General features: G+C 42.2%; 1 protein-coding gene across 1 annotated transcript in view; it reads right to left on the reverse strand.

The window, feature by feature from the left end:
• The window catches only part of LOC126416958 (vesicular glutamate transporter 1), a 185,428-nt gene that overhangs the window by 25,125 nt on the left and 142,241 nt on the right, over positions 1 to 18,062 (reverse strand). The window contains exon 11 of the mRNA XM_050084839.1: positions 7,834 to 8,085. Within this exon, the coding sequence (XP_049940796.1) occupies positions 7,834 to 8,085 (252 nt within the window). The remainder of the gene's footprint in view (positions 1 to 7,833; positions 8,086 to 18,062) is intronic.

An 18,062-nucleotide genomic window follows, 5' to 3' on the forward strand; every position in this document is an offset into this window, starting at 1 on the left:
GAGACACGTAATTAGAGACAAGTGTCACTCTGAGTCTAAATATTGTGTTATTCTATATTCTTACAGTCACACGTGTCATCTTCGTCTCATCCTTTCATCTCTGTCTCCCTCCTACCCCGTCTCTCTCTCTCTCTCTCTCTCTCTCTCTCTCTCCCTCCCTCCCTCACACACACACACACACACACACACACACACACACACACACATACACATACACACACACACACACACACACACACACACACACACACACACACACACACACACACACATACACCTATTTAGCCATTGCTTTGTCTTGTCACGGGCTTCCTGTGAACGGAATGCACAAATGCTTTTCTAGAAAATTTCTCATTTCTGATAAATTATGAATCTGTGACGCAGGGAAAAACAAAAGACTGGTGTATGGGAACAACCATCACTTTTACATTTTTCAGGGAATAAGTAATTTTTACCAACTTTGATTCCATAAGGAACTGTTGTGCACAGCGACTATAGACTACAAGAAAGGAGAGGCACACAACAATCAGTTCCAATTCCATTAGTTTTTTTACTCATGAATATCTAGATCTCGGCTATAAATAGCCATCTTCAGTGCATCTGGATTACACTCCAACATCCAGTACATGTCACCATACTATCTTACTGGTGTATAGGCAAAAGTAATCTGAGACAATGGAGGCAATCATGGTGCTCCATTATCACTCACCTACTCCTCCATCGCATCCACATCCCGAGAGTTTGCAATGAATGCCGATTAGAAGAGACTGCAAGTTTTGTGTGCTCTGCATTGCACTAAATTTCCAATGGAATTTTTTCTGAACTCCTCTGTTAATCCGCTAGAAACCAAATTGGAGTAACCTGCTGTTTTCCGGGTACCATGGATCTAACGTATTCAAGGACAAAATCGACGACGCATATTGATGGCCACTTTAGCTGCATCAGGAGTACGTCTTTGAGAAGTAAAAATCTCATTGTATTGAAAAGAAGTTATTTATTTGATTAAGTTGATTTTATTTAATACTCCACAGCACTTCAACAGTTCTGTCTATGCTACATTCTTGTTGTTAATTGTAACTTGCTAAAAGTATATCTACTGTTATAACAGATCAGAAATGAACCAAATAACTTTTTTTGTATTGTCACTTGAGTAGGTCCGCTTTTGCGTCGTGCTATGAACTTGTCGAGAAAAAAAAAAAAACAGTTGCACGAAGTTATCGCATTTTTCAGTCTTTGGCAGTCATATCCTACTACAGAAAAAAATCTGAGAAAACTGAACCAAAAACCAATATTTTTAACTTTCATTTTCATCTCAAAAGAAGCAAAAAAGTAGTTGGAACGTTAGCAACAAATGAATGGAGTCTAAATCTTCGCAAGCTGCAGATGTGTTAAATTTTGGTTAAGCTCATTGTTGAATTTCCTCAGAGGGATAACACTCGAGGAAACAGCCGTCAGTGAAGAGGACATTGGCATAAGCATAAGCTCGAAAGGATGCGGACGGATCGTATTTTTTTGAACGGAAGACAGAAGCAATTTACTTCAAAAACGACTGCAGCACTTCTTTTGCCACGTACTAACTTCTGTAAATGGTATTTGTGCTCACACAAAGATCAGCCGGAAGGTGAATTTTCCCAAAGGCAGCTAAAAAATTAAATGCAAGGCGACAATTTCTGAAAATATATGGGTAGAACATTAATTAACAGGGCTGTACAGATGAGTATGGAACATCCGTTGTCACAAATTATTGACAAATATGGAAATTATGAATATCTTCTTCTAGCTGTTGCTTGTAACTGAAAAACTGCGATGAACGGTAGCAATGATGGGGCGAGGTGATGTACACTGAATAATTATGCCTTGTTTGTTGAGGATCTCATTAAATATATGTTTTTGTAGACGGTGGTCTATTTGTGAGACGTATCTCAGTGGCGACCCTTGATATGAACCTAATGTGATGAAATTGCTTCTGAGTCGTTTCCCAAAGCAACTTATCTTCCCTCTCATAACCAAATTAAACCTCCTACTAGTTAAACTTCCTACTAGTTTGCAAACTCAACAGATACCCCCATTCGATTTGAAACTAGAAGTAATGTTTTGTACAATATAGTTGGGCATCATGTTCTGGTGCAGTCTGAGCACGTGGGCTACGAACGATGGAGAGGGTTACTGACTATGACGATAATTCATTAGTACAATCATGAGAAACATGTAATGTACGTTGTGTCGCATCTGGGAGCACATGGTTTGTCATTTTTGAGTAAGGAGTCGCCGTTTTGTTAGCCCGTACCTTACAATTGTAGCTACATCTTGGTCTGGTCGGTGAGAATATCAGTAAGTAAGCTTACAGCAGTCATTCACAGAATCAGTCTTCTTTGTCTCAGTCTAATTTGAATATGTAGTGTTGCTGCTGTATATAAGAGGGCAATTATTCACCTGCACTTCACTTGCGTAGGGGTTGTGAGACGAGTCATTTAGAAGCTATCGGCAAACTCAGGCGAATGTCGATGTCGTGGATTGAAGTATGGAGCAGTGCATTAACACTTGCGAAGTGTAGTCAAGGATTTAGAATACTCACTTGCAGAGATCTGCAGATTATTATTGCCTAGTGAACAGACTGCCGGCTTACCTGCAGCATAAATAAATTTAATTAATGCGTGAAAGCAGACGATAAGATAGTCATTTTAGAATTGTAATTTGAACGATAATGGTTTTAATATAGCATAAATCGCGTGTCAAACGAGCTGCAGTAGAAATTCAAGAGGGCTGGTCTTGATGAAATAGCAATAAATAAATACAAATAAGTAAAGTCACTGAAAGTAGTTACAGCCGGGTGATGTTCAGGATTATCTTTCTGGTCGATTTATGGGTGAACGACGCTAGTCTTGGGAAAAGAAGATGGTGGACTGTAATTTAATAGATGAATACTGAAGAAGTGTAATTCACGCAAGAAAAGAGCTCACTTACAGAACTCTCGTTCCACCAATTCGAATTAATCGACGATCTACAACACTTACCAAACGGGGTTAATTGCAGAGAGAAAACAGACTGAAAGAAGAGTTGCACGCATCGTCAAAGAGTTCGGTTAGTCACATTACGAGTGTTACAGAAATAACTCTCGAACTACAGTGGAAAAAAGCAGTGTTCATCCGCGGGTGCCTTACTCACTGTTGTATGCCGTGGAGCACGGTCGCTCCACGCGAAACAGAAGTGTCATTTGGGTGGCCTGCACAGCAGGCGTTAAGGGGTGAGTGGTCCCGGGCTGCCTTACTTTGCATCACCTGTCACGTGGGCGGAGATAGAGCTCTGCTCGGTATCACACCACCCGCTGGGTATTTATGTGGGCCCTACGGTCCGACAGGCGGGACCAATTCAGAAACCGACGCCCGGCTTTCTTCTTATGGATAGCACCTGTGGACGGCAGCCTCCTACCAGTCTTCAACGGCCGTCAGTTCAGCGCTTCTCGATTGAGTAGAATTCTTGGAGGTGTCTGTTTACCGTGCAAAGTGCCGTGCAAAGCCTATATGATCATAGAACAATTATAGGGACGAACCGATGGACGATGGGGGGAGGGTTGGAGGGGGGGGGGGAGCCTTTGAAGGTGAGTGAGTGGTGGATTTAGGGATTTAGCAGCCATGCTTCCTCGTCCTATCTTATACTTCACGGACACAAAAATTGATATTCCTAAGTTGATAAGAGACACACCCCAGAATTGAACCCAAAAGACGAACCTGGCGAAGGCAGAGTAACTGGCGTTTCTGGTTCAATACGAAGCTTTGGTGGTTGCAGTGGGTCAAATCTGGTTACTGCTCACGCATCTCCTATTGAAAACGCAGGGAGAACTAGAAAGGATGGAACTGTGTCGGAGAGACATTTGGAGTAGAATTACACACTTTCTCTTTCACATTTGATCATAAAGTTGTCTGATTACAGCGGGAAGGACGGGGTACTTGTAATCTGGGCAGAAGAATCACCTTGTATTACAAAAGCTGTGTCGTAGATTGCATCATGTACCCATCGTCTCAGCAATGGGTGTTAATATTATTAGCCCTGTTTTAACCGACTACACTAGTTTATTTCCTCGTAGCATTTCTGAAAATATCTGGGATCGCATTTTAACAGCGCTCTTATGTTCAGTGACAGCATTCACGTGATAGGCCTGACCTCTTGCAAGCTGCAGCTCTAAAAGACTGGATGTCGATGTTTCTCACACTGAGAACCTTAATCGGTCCAAGCCACGGAGCATTAGTGTATTGTAATGGTTGGTGGAGCTGTTACTCTGTGTTAAGACGTAGATGACTAATTCTTCTCCAGTAAAATTGTGCATCATTGTAAGATACACGTCTCAGTTGTGAACAACAAATTGCTGCTAATACTGAATAGAGATTGATTAATACCTGGGGAAACTGGAATTGGTACCGTGGTTTGAACGATTAGTCAATATTTTGGTTATAATCGTATCTACAGGTAACATTAGGGTGTACGGATACTAGTATCGATATTTCTTGCAGCTTTCGTCCGTAGCCTCAACGCTAACCTAGTACGAAGGTATTTTCAAAGTCAAATGTGTTACGTGTATACTATATGACCAGAGGACCAGGAATTATATCCGACGCACGCATGTACAGGGTGGAGAAATACGAATTAATAAGAACAGAGCAGGTCGGCCGACGTCGAATCGATGAAAATTTTCTAAATAGCCAGTGGGCGGAAATGCAACGGGCATAAAACGACAGCCAATCGGTGACAAGTGTAGTGAAGTCAACAGCCGCTAAGAGCAGCTCAGGGAAAATTTTATGTCCGCGACGATGAGGAATATTCGAGAAGGTACGACAACAATTTCATCGACGGTCCCAATGTTGTAGTGATGTTGGAGTACGGAATTTTGAGTATTTTCTGCAAGAAAATATAATTTGACAAGAAAAGAGCGTAGGGAATTTAACTTCTGATTTCCGTTTCACCATTTTCTGATCTTCCGTATTTGTTAGAATAAAAGTTCATTCGCGGTTTCTGCACAGAAGTAAACATTAAAACATGCAACCTTTAGATTTGATTGTTAATAATATTACACTTTACTGTACAGCATATCGACAATCTTACTGCAGTGCCCTTTCTGCACTTAATGAATTTACATGAAATGAAATGAGCGTATGGTCATGAGGCCCCATCCCGGGGAAGTTCGCCCGCCGACTGCAAGTGTTATTTCAGTCGACACTACATTGGACGACTTTCGTGCCGGTGATGAGGATGAAATGATGATAAGGACAACACATCGCCCAGTCCCCGAGCGTAGAAAATCTTCAATCCGACCGGGAATCAAACCCGGGCCCGCTTGCATGGGAGGCGAGCACGTTACCGCCCAGCTAAGCAGGCGGACAATGAACTAACAAATAAATGCCATTAATGGTAGTTGCTGTAATAGCTTTAGCCAGTAGACATTCGCTTTTAATGTAACCAGCCATGGAAAGCTTGCCGTGATTCAACTTTCCAACTTAACTATCATCTTCAGCTTATTTTAGTTAGTAACTGTACTATTTAGTACAACAGGAATAACATTTCCATAATCGTTACTACAGGGTGAAAAGTATTTTAACCGACAAACTCTGGGAGGTTGTAGGGGACAGCAAAACAAATATTTTTCCCTAATGTCATTTTTTTCCTATGGGGATTATTTAAACCAGTGGACGACGTATTACGCTCTTCAGTTGCAGGCAACTGCTGTCCACCAGTGCAGTAGTGCATTGTCTCTGTTTACTAATGGAGCGGTACACCTGGAGTGAGTTCACTGATGTGGTTGGTGAGTACTACGTAGCGCACCACAACGGACGAGCTGCACAGCGGGTTTATCGACAACAGTATGTTAATCGCCGTATCCCGCATCATAGGACCTTTGCTGCTGTGTACCAACGTCTGCGTGAGACCGAGTCATTTAGCAGATTACCTAGACAGGGATAGACAGGGATGCCGTCGCACTTTAAGAACGCTGCAATTTGAGGAAGCTGTCTTGCAGCATGTGGAGCGCGATCCTTCAATCAGCACTCGTGAAGGTGCACGTAACATGGGGACGAATCAGACGACTGTAAGAGCAGTCCTTCTAGAGCAATTGTAACATCCATTTCACTTACAGCGTGTCTACAACCTGGAACCAGTGGATTATCCACCCAGAGCACAGTTTTCGCAGTGGTACCTGGAACAGTGTGAAATGCATCCATCCTCTGTGTTGTTTACCGATGAATCAACGTTCGGGCGTGATGGAGTCTTCAACATGCACAATTCGCATGTTTGGAGTGAGGATAACATGCCACAGTTACTAGCGCTCATCAAGTGCGGTTCTTCGTTAATGTGTGGGTCGGTGTTGTTGGGGACTGTTTAATTGGGTCGTATCTGCTACCTAGGCCATTAAATAGTAGGCACTATTACAATTTTCTCTCCAGAGAATTGCCAGAATTGATGGAAGACGTCGCGCTCCCTACAAGACATACGTGTGGTTCCAACATGAAGGGGTGCCGGCACATTTCAGTCGTCGTGTGCGTCTATTCCTGGACCTACGGTTCCCAGAAACGTGGATTGGCAGAGGTGGTCCTGTACCATGGCCTGCTCGATCCCCAGATATGTCCCCTCTGGACTTTTTTGTGTGGGGAGAGATGCGCAACCTTGTTTACGCAACTCCTGTTGCATCAGAAGAGGATGTGGTTGCCCGGATAGTAGCAGCAGCAGCAGAAACAATTCAGGATACTCGTGGGGTTTTTGCCCGTGTCAGACAGAACGTCATTCGACGGTGTAACCTTTGTTTACGTGTCAATGGAGGCATTTTTGAAAATCTACTGTAATTGAAATTGGGTTGTGTTAATGTGTTGTCTCTTGGTCATACAAAAATGGAAAAGTATTTGTTGGTTTAATTAATTTTCCGCCAGAGAAATCTTTCTCTACCGGTTTAAATACTCCTCATAGGAAAAAATAACATTAGGGAAAAGTATTTGTTTTGATGTCCTCTACAACCTCCCAGAGTTTGTCGGTTTAAATATTTTTCACTCTGTATAACTGATGTTAGTGCAGAAGGTGTACGTTATGATACTAGATGTGCAAATATATGACTGATGTGATTAATTCAACCGAGTAATAGAAATTTTATTTATATTATCAAAGCAGTTGCCAATGTTGGTGCTTTGGTTTCTATAATTCGATCTCATGCTAATGGTTTGTTTAATTCTTTTAACTTAGCTTTATGTTAAAGTATTTAGTTACAATCATTTATACAGTAAAGTCAGTCAAAAGATAACATATTTCAATTTGTTTTCTTTTAAAATATTATCGTTCGTTATATTTCAAGATTCTGTATGTTTATACCTTTCTTTCAACTACGTTTGTTAGATATTAACCTTTAAAAGTGGGGTATTATTCATCAAAGCCTTCGATTAAGGGACAAATTTATTCGAAAGTACCCACTTCCGTGCATTCGTCGCTGATTGGCTGCCATTATATAGCTACTGCTCGACAGTGGAACATTTCTAATCGATGGTTATATCGAAAATTTTCATCGATTCGACACTCCCTTACTACTCTCACTTTATTATTCAGTTGTTCTTCCTCCAACCAGCATACTATCCGTTACTTCAGCTACCTGTGTGAGTCCACTGCTCTATCGACAAACTGGTTAAGGTAGCTGAACCGAGCCGCGGGCTGAGTTGACTTTTGTTATTGTCGCTATTCTGTGCCGACCAGGCATTTCTTGTGTAGCTACTGACGGTACTGAGGGATAACAGAGCTCCGCGATCGAGTGCAGGGCGCAGAGGCACGACAGGACGGCTAGACGGCTACCGGCTGGTTGGCACGCACTTTGGGGGGAACGCCCGGGGCGGGAGGTGGGGGCGGCGAGGTCGGCTGGTCGCCGGCGGGCGGCAGCTGCCGGCCGGGGTCCAGCTGGTAGGCCTCGTCCAGGGGGTTCCACTTCTTGTCTGCGGCGGGCGACGCGGCCGCCGGCTCCGCCCACGGCTGCAGCTCTCCGGAGGCGAACAGCGCGTAGAACGTCACGCCGAACAGGTGCACCATCGCCGCCATGATGAACACAGTCTTCCAGCTGTCTCGCGTCTGCAAAAGAGAGTATGAACATGGAGCGGTTGGCACGTCGCATCGTGTTGTGTATCAGTGTGACCCAAACTTTCATATTATGTGCAACAGCGCTGTAGACGTTGAAGATCGAATGCACTAAGTGTCCCTGGATTCGAGGCGTGTTTTTCAAGTAAGTACCGTTTTGAAATTAAAAAAGACGTGTTAAGATACATCAATAACTTTATTTTACATGAAAGCCTGTACCTTAATCTACCCACTGACGCCATTACTGTTTGATATAGTCTGTCTGTAAACTCAAGAGCGAGCAGCGCTTTTGGTGGGGGAAGTGGCCTTTCCCGGAAGAACGCTGCCACCGGCCTACAGGGGCATCCAAAATCAGTTGCCCATTATCGGTCTAGCGGTGTAGATCGGCGTGCAGTAATATACGTCGTTTCTGTTCGTGGGATCTTAGTTGCCAGTGTCAGTGAGTTAACGTTGTATACTTACTGATGTACTACGATATCCGGAAGTGATGGACAATCGTCTAGCATTGCAAGAAAATGTGTAAAATACGAAGAAGTGAAGGTATTTGCGGAGTAACAAGCGTTCGATCGTCTCTAATGTTATTACAGCGTGTATTAAAGAGGCGGCCCAAAAAGACCTATTGGCTAATATTACCAGTCCCAATTAAAGGGCTGCAATCTATGCAAACGTCAGACTCACCCAATAGGACACATAAGTAAGGAACGGAAAAAAAAGCCGCATGGTTTACTGGAATCCCCGCGAAGTAAAACTAATAGTTTTGGGAGGAAACCCATCGGTATAGACCCCTTTGATGCTTATGGAACACTAAATCTGTACCTCGAGCACTATTCACCTGATTCTAAGACATATGGCTTACAACACGTGTGCAATAGCTATTCGAAACACTGCTGAAATTTCCTTCGAAACATGTACACCGATTCTAGACTTCCAAGCAAAAAGATTGACATTCCAGATGCGTTCACATATTCATTTTTATGTTTTGGTAAGAACTTTATTTGTTAATCTAAAGCAATGTTATCCTCTTCAAAATATTCCCGAATATATACTATACACTTATACCAGTACTTTTTCCAGTTCCCGAAACACTTTAGGAGCTGATTCTTCGGGATAGTTAATAGGTCTCTTAACTGTGCATTTTTAATCTCATCCATGCTTGTAAAATCGCTGTCCTTTAAGGCCCGCTTTGAAATGTTTATACCACTTGTCTGCCCTTGGTTTACTCATAACAGGCTCACCAAAAGCAATATTTACCATTTCTAAAAATTTCATACACTTTATTCTATTCTTATAACAAATTTAATACAGATTCTCTAATTTATTTTTATACAAAACAAATAATCGTTGATACTACCAAAATACATGTAACCTTTCTGACAGCTGACAACAGAGTAAATACCCAATATGAATAACATTGTACTCATATTTTTGAGGCATGTTTACAAAGGCAGTGACAAAAAAGTGGTGCAAATCGGACTAATACAACACACAAAATGATAAATTTCTGCTTAATTTTTAAACCCTCTTCGTGTTGCAAGAATTGTTAAGTTTCAATGCAGTCCTTCAAAGAAAACCTCTACCTTTTGGTAGAAACACAAAATGAGAACAAGCCTTAAATTCTACAGACTGATTGCATTATATGGGGTTCGTTTTACGAATGGCAATAGAGGAACATACATTCACATGAACAGGCATTTGGTTCTATGTTTTAGTAGAATCCTGACTTCCGTTCTTATGTTAATAATATTTACTCTATAATGTTGTGTTTCGGAAGAAGCTATCGTTTTTTGTGTTTCTTATGCTCTTAATGCATTTGTCTAGAAATAAACGCAGCCGAGACGTATCTGTACACGGCGTCGCCACAGATTTAAAGCGCGCGCCGCGGCAGGGCCGGTTCTACGTTGTGAAACAGCCTGTAGAAGCGCCTTGTGACGTAGCTGGGTTGGCAGAGTGGGAACTCGTTCGCTCGCTCTTCAGTTTACCGACAGACTATACTTCCTTGTTTACGTTTTGTACTGACTGTTTAAGATGCCTCCTATAATCGTGAGTCCCGCCGACTGTGAAGTACGGGCTGTTATAAGATTTCTTTAGTGCTAAAGGCCTAAAAGCGATCGATATTCATCTTGAGATCTGTGCAGTTTACGGAGAAAACATTATGAGTGATGGAATGGTAATAAAGTGGGTGAGATCATTTAAAGATGGCCGCACAAATGTGCATGATGAACAACGGAGTGGGCGTCCTTCGGTGGTTAATGGAAGTTTGGTACAGGAAGTGGACAATAAGGTGAGAGAAAACAGACGCTTTACGATTTCCTCCTTGCAGAATGACTTTCCCAATGTTTCTCGTAGTGTTTTGTATGGCACTGTGACCGAGCACTTGAATTATCGAAAATTGTGCGCACGTTGGGTACCGAAAATGTTGACAGATGTGCACAAAACCAAACATTTAGACAGTGCTTTGACTTTCCTTGAGCGGTATCACAACGACGGTGATTATTTCTTAAGGCAAATTGTTACGGGGGATAAAACATGGGTGGCCTACGTCACACCAGAATCAAAGCAACAGTCTATTGAAGTTGAGCAAGGGCATCGTTTGCTGCAAGACAATGCCCGTCCGCATGTGGCGAATCAGACCAAAGATCCCATGACATCTTTTCGATGGGAAAGTCTAGATCATCCTCCGTACAGCCCCGATCTTGCACCCAGTGACTATCATCTGTTCCCGCACTTGAAGAAGGCACGTCGTTCCAGAAGAACGGCTATAGTGACCGCCAAATTCGACGCGCCTCCAAACACCACAGCCGACACCTGATGATGATCTACCGAAAGCGACAGCCCACATACCATACGCGGACAACGTACCTGGAAAAATAGGCAGGATTCTAGGACGTCATAACATCAAATGCGTCTACCGCCCACCGCCAAAGATCAAGTCCCTTGTAGGGACAGTGAAGGACGATTTAGGACTTTATTTAGGAGTTTAATTGATACCGTGTGAGCGTGGAAAAGCATATGTGGGGCAAACCACTCGCACGATCGAGGAAAGGTGTACTGAACACAAACGGCACACCGAGCTCCAACAGCCTACAAAATCTGCAATCGCAGAACATTGCCTCGAGACAAATCATCGTATGAAATACGAGAACACAGAAGTCCTCCACAACACATCTAGCTTTTGGGATTGTGTATACAAGGAAGCAATTGAAATCCGGCTGCACGAGAACCTTATTAACAAAGACAACGGATTTCCAACTCAGCCAAGCGTGCAATCCAGCAATAAAAGTTCTGCAGGAGCAGCGGAAACGGGGCATCACACCCGCCGAAGGCAGCACGCGTGCTGACGCCCATCAGTCATCTCGTCAGCGCAAGCTACCCCCACCACCGCGGCCTGCACATCCCTCGGGCCATACGCGTAGTCAGTGGAGGGGATAGGCGACAGGTATATATACCACACCATCCGCCGGCCTAGAACATCAGTCAACAGGAGCAACCTGATGATGATGGCGCGTTACGCCGTCGAAAATTCGTTCTACAACGACCAGTCAACCCGGCTGCATGCCCGAGAGACCTTCAAGGAAGAAAAGACGTGCTAGATATCTCAATAATTTTATTTTTACATGAACGCCTGTACCTCAATCTACTTTTCTACGTAATTTCCGTCAATACTGAGGCACTTGTCATAACGTTGTACCCGTTTCTGAATACCCTCCCCACAGAAGTCTGCTGCCAGACTTGTTAACCACTGCATCACCACTGTTTTTACTTCGTCATCGTCTTGTAGACGCTGATCGCCCAAGTGTTTCTTCAAGTGCGGGAACAGATGATAGTCACTGGGTGCAAGATCGGGGCTGTACGGAGGATGATCTAGACTTTCCCATCGAAAAGATGTGATGAGATCTTTGGTCTGATTCGCCACATGCGGACGGGCATTGTCTTGCAGCAAACGATGCCCTTGCTCAACTTCAATGGACTGTTGCTTTGATTCTGGTGTGACGTAGGCCACCCATGTTTTATCGCCCGTAACAATTTGCCTTAAGAAATAATCACCGTCGTTGTGATACCGCTCAAGGAAAGTCAAAGCACTGTCTAAACGTTTGGTTTTGTGCACATCTGTCAACATTTTCGGTACCCAGCGTGCGCACAATTTTCGGTAATTCAAGTGCTCGGTCGCAGTGCCATACAAAACACTACGAGAAACATTAGGAAAGCCATCCCGCAAGGAGGAAGTCGTAAAGCGTCTGTTTTCTTTCACCTTATTGTCCACTTCCTGCACCAAACTTTCATTAACCACCGAAGGACGCCCACTCCGTTGTTCATCATGCACATTTGTGCGGCCATCTTTAAATGATCTCACCCACTTTATTACCATTCCATCACTCATAATGTTTTCTCCGTAAACTGCACAGATCTCACTATGAATATCGATCGCTTTTAGGACTTTAGCACTAAGAAATCTTATAACAGCCAGTACTTCACAGTCGGCGGGACTCACGATTATCGGAGGCACCTTAAACACTCAGTACAAAACGTAAACAAGGAAGAATCAGACAGTAATGGCGTCAGTGCGTAGATTAAGGCACAGGCTCTCATGTAAAAATAAAATTATTCTAATATCTTAGCACGTCTTTTTTTTTAATTTCAAAAAGGTACTTACTTAAAAAACACGCCTCGTACGTTAGCCTGAACACTACTGACAAAACTGAAGATGACGTTCAGAAAATTTTCTTAGTATTTTGGTATAAGTGGGTCGCTACAGAGTAATGAAGTAATTTTTATTTTCTGGAGTTTATTATCCAGTTACCTTTGTATCTGTGAAAAAACGCTCAACAGATAAAATCTACATCTACGTGATTGCTATTTTATCGTGATGATCATTTCTCTCTATGTATGTGGGTGCCAACAGAATGTTTTCGCAATCGAAGAAGAAAACTGGTGATTGAAATTTCATGAAAAGATCCCGCCGCGACGAAAAACGGCTCTGTTTTAATGATTACCACTCCAGTTCACGTATCATGTCTGTGAGACTATATCCCCTGTTTCGCGTTAATACAAAACGAGTTTCCCTTCTCCGAACTTCTGCGACGTCATCCGTCAGTCCCACCTTATGCGGATTCCACACCGCACAGCAGTACTCCAGAGTAGGGAGGACAATCGTGGTGTAAGTAGTCTCTTTAGTAGACCTGTTGAACTTTGTAATTGTTCTGTCAGTGAATGGCAGTCTTTGGTACGCTCTACCCACAACATTATCTAGGTGATTATTACAATTTAGGTTATTGGTAATTGTAATCCGTAAGTATTTAGTTGAATTTGCAGCCTTCAGAATTATATGACTTACCGCGTAACCGAAATTTAGCAGATTTCTTTTAGTGCTCATGTGAATAACTTCACACTTTTCTTTATTCACGGTCAATTGTCATTTTGGCACCATACCGATATCTTATCTAAATCATTTTGCAATTCGTTTTGGTCGTCTGATGACTTTACAAGACAGTAAATGACAGCATCATCTGCAAACAATCTAAAGCGCTACTCAGATTGTCTCCTGTGTCGTTAATGTAGATCAGGAACAATAGATGGCCTATAACACTTCCTTAGAGAACGCCGGATATTACTTCTTTTTTACTCGATGACTTTCCGTATATTACTACGAACTGTGGCCTTTCTGAAGGGAAATTACGAATCCAATCGCACAACTGAGGCGGTATTCCATAGGCATGCAGTTTGGTTACACGACGCTTGTGAGGAACGGTGTCGAAAGCCTTCTGGAAATCTAAAAATATGGAATCAATTTGACATCCCCTGCCCATAGGACCGATTACTTTATGCGTATAAAGAGCTAGTTGTTTTTCACAAGAACGATGCTTTCTGAATCGGTGCTATGTGTCAATGAATCGTTTTCTTCGAGGTATTTCATAACGTTCGAACACAGTATATGTTCCAAAACCCTACTGCAAATCGACGTTAGTGATCTGGGCCTGTAATTCAGTTGATTATTCCTACGTCTCTTTTTGGGTATTGGTGTGACTTGAGCAATTTTCCAGTATTTAGGAGCCCTTCTTAAAAGGAAAGTCTGATAGCTTCTGGGCTCTGTAGAGGATGTAGAACTAGTAGTAGATGATCTGTGATCCACCACGTCTGACGTAAGTACTGGCAGGGAATTAACGTGTCTGTCTGTGTATGTGTGTGTGTGCTTGTTAGTTGTGTGGAATCGGTGCCGTAAGAGGAGTTGGAATCGTTAAAGAATAGCAGAAAGGAGGTATTTCGTTTGGACGTTTCCATGTCTACACCACGATGGAAAGTTTCCCGATTTGTTGATGTATCAGTGCAATCTAAAGAGTATACAAGGAATGGCATACCACATGCCACTCGCAGCCTTCTTTTAATCCGTAAGAATAGCGACTGTAAGGAAAACATCCCAACGCTCAGGGACAAATGTCACTCCTTGTCAGTTCAAAATGGTTCAAATGGCTCTGAGTACTACGGGACTTAACTACTGTGGTCATCAGTCCCCTAGAACTTAGAACTACTTAAACCTAACTAACCTAAGGATATCACACACATCCATGCCCGAGGCAGGATTCGAACCTGCGACCGTAGCAGTCGCGCGGTTCCGGACTGCGCGCCTAGAACCGCTAGACCACCGCGGCCGGCCCTTGTCAGTGAAAAGCAGTTTCAAGCCCAAGAACAATTGCTGCAACCAATGAATGCAAATCCTTCTCAGTTAGTTTTCGAGACAACATTGTGAAGGGAACTGCATTAAACGGGCCTTTTGAGTCGGGTACCTCGCGAAAGGACCTGAACACAGTGGCATCTGACGTTAAACGTCTTCAGCGGACAAGAAACATAGATACTGTGTGGTATCTTATTTCAGAAGTGTACAATGGTCCGATGAGTCGCCATTTTCCCTCTTTTCAAATGATGCTAGTCATCGAATGGAGTGCCTGTAGGTTTTTGGTCACTCTGGATGTTGTTCTGTGATGTTTATCGTACGATGACTCGGGATCATTAATTGTGGCTACCGTGAACATGAATCATGATGTTTATTTCAACATTCTTTGGGACCATATTGCGTTTTCTCTTCGTTGATCCATTATGGACCATGGGACAACGGCTGGCATGTATTTCTTGATGAAATAATTTACCAACAGCAGTATATATTGCAGAAATTTATTTTATGAACTTCTTATGTGCTACCAGTTTCGGTATTACATTGATGCCATCTTCAGGCCCCAGACGTGATAGTCGTAAAAACGCCATACACGGAATTAGCCATATAACTGGATGCGTTAATCAAATCGTTATGAAACAGCTCTTGGCGGCGAGGCCCAATGTTGAAAATTAGGTGACTGACAAGGTAAGCAATGAGGAGGTTCTGCGCAGAATCGGAGAGGAAAGGAATATGTGGAAAGCACTGACAAGGAGAAGGAACAGGATGACAGGACATCTGTTAGCACGTAAGGCAATGACTTCCATGGTATTAGAAGGAGCTGTAGAGGGGAAAACTGTAAAGTGAGCCGGATACTGGAATACATACAGCAAATAATTGAGGACATAGATTGCCAGTGCTACTAGGAGATGAAGAGGTTGGTACAGGAGACATATTCGTGGTGGGCCGCTTCAATCCAGTAAAAAGACAGACGACAAAAGAAAAACAAGATCACAGAACGGTGATGAATAAAGCTGTACACGTCTCCCTCCTCATAGACGTTGCTATATACAGCACTCATAATTTGCAATGTGGAGACGACCAGATAAATTAAGAACACAGAAGATGAGTTTAATGTCATGTGGAGGGATAACTTTGTACATATTGCTCCTGTGGTATTATCAGACACCGGAATTACAAAATGGACTGTGAAGATCCTACATGACCTAAAATTCCATTCTTTGTTCTGCTGCCAACTGCAGCACGCAGCTGCGCTTACTTCCTCCAAGTCGGCTTCCTGGAGAACATAGTTTGCTTACTGATAACTCGTTATTTAATCTGTGAGCACTACATCAACACTACTTAAATATGACTCACTAGACAGGCAGACTGTCGTTGACACATTGGAATGATACGGAATAGACAGAAAAACAAGAGTATTCTTACAACAGATACCACAGACGCATTACCTAAAACAAAATTTATGGGAGAAATCTCAGAACCGTTCGAGATAAAGACAGGGGTCAGGCAAGGAGATGCTCTCTCATAGCTTTTATTCAACATGGTCTTGGACAGAATTGTCAAAGAATGAGAAAAAAGTAAAAGTGTTCCGTCAGGAAGAACACGTGCAAAGAAGATTGGCATAAAATGCCTGGCATTTGCAGATGACCTAGCAATACTCAGCATCAATAGAAAATAAGCACAAAAAGCACTTGAACGCTTGAATACGAGTACTTATATGAAGTCTCTGCCAAAACAAGACTACAGGTATCATATGAGAAAAAAGCAGTTCATGGAAAGTCAGCAACACCCAAGCCATGAACACAAAATATGGAAACGTTAACAGAGTGAAAAAATTGAAGTATTTATGAGAGTATTTAGAAATAGAACATCAAACAAGTTATCCAACAGAACAACTTCTGAAAGCGTACGAACTTACAATAAAAGGAACATTTAAGGACACGCCAAACGCTAGCATTGAAATACAGCTGTACTACCAGATGCACTCTAGCATCATAGATGACCACAATCGAAGAATCAGGAAGAGTACAGACAGGAAAATGACGACATAAAGTCCTCCGAAAAGGTTTCGAGCAGTTCACACAAATTGTATCTGGCTGAAGAGACTAACCAGAGAATTACACGAGCACATGTAGAGTCACAGACATGAGCAGAAAACGACGGCTAACATTCTATGGAGACATTCATTGCGTGAACAACAACAGACTCACAAAGAACAAGACTCAATAAAAAATAAAGAATAAAAACAATATCTAGAATAAGCAAGAATCAGTAGATAAATGATATACGAAAGAGAGAGATTCAGAAGGAAAATCATGAATAAGATTTTTGAAGTAAAAGAAATGAGGAAACCAGGGAAAACATGGCAATAGCAGAGAAAATAACACACGGTAGAAGTACGAAGGAATATTCCCAGCAGCAAAGGAAGAAAGAAGAAAAGTAGATCAATCTTGTAACACTTAATTTAAATAATGACCAAGGACAAAAATGTGTAATAATAGCATCTAAGATTAAACCATATCTGGTTTGCTCCGATCTCAAGGAATTTGCTTGGACCACTTTTTATTTGTTCTGCAGATCTATTACTTCCTTTTCTTGGCTTATTCTTCTTCAGTATCTATGGTTTATTACATTCTTGTTACATGTTCACTCCTTTAATTCCTCTACTTTGCTGTTTCTTGATAGGGATTAAATGTGTTTAATTCTTTCTTGGTAACTTCATTTCTCTCTTTATCAAATGATATACAACAGTATGTATTAGAAGTAACAGAAAGGAGGACAGCGAGACATTTAACATCATAACTGGGAATCTCGAAGTGCATGAGGTTAAGGAATACTGCTGCTGTGGCAGCAAAATTACCGTGACGAATGGGGCAAGGGGGACATAAAAAAATTAGACTAGCACTGGCAAAATGGGTATTCCTGACCGAGATAAGTCAACTAGTATCAAACATAGCTCTTGATTTGAGGAAGGAAATTCTGAAGCTGTACTTTTGGAGCACGGTAGTGAATCATGGACTGTGGCAAAACAGAAACAGAAGAGAATAGAAGTATTTTAGATTTGGTTCTATAGAAGAAAGTTGAAATTAAGTGGACTGATAAGGTAAAAATGAATAGGTTCCCCGAAAAATCGAGGAGGAAATGAAAACGAAAGAAGACGAAGTAAATATTCCTTAATTTCAAACCAGAACAGCTCTTAGCATGAGTGACATAAAAGTAGATATCTTCGGTGTTGCGAAACAACTCAAATCACTTAAGAAAGGCTAGTCTTCCGGTCCAGATGGTATACCAATCAGGTTCTTTTCAG

This window comes from Schistocerca serialis, chromosome 8 (genome assembly GCF_023864345.2).
Source record: "Schistocerca serialis cubense isolate TAMUIC-IGC-003099 chromosome 8, iqSchSeri2.2, whole genome shotgun sequence".
Taxonomy (NCBI): Eukaryota; Metazoa; Arthropoda; class Insecta; order Orthoptera; family Acrididae; genus Schistocerca; species Schistocerca serialis.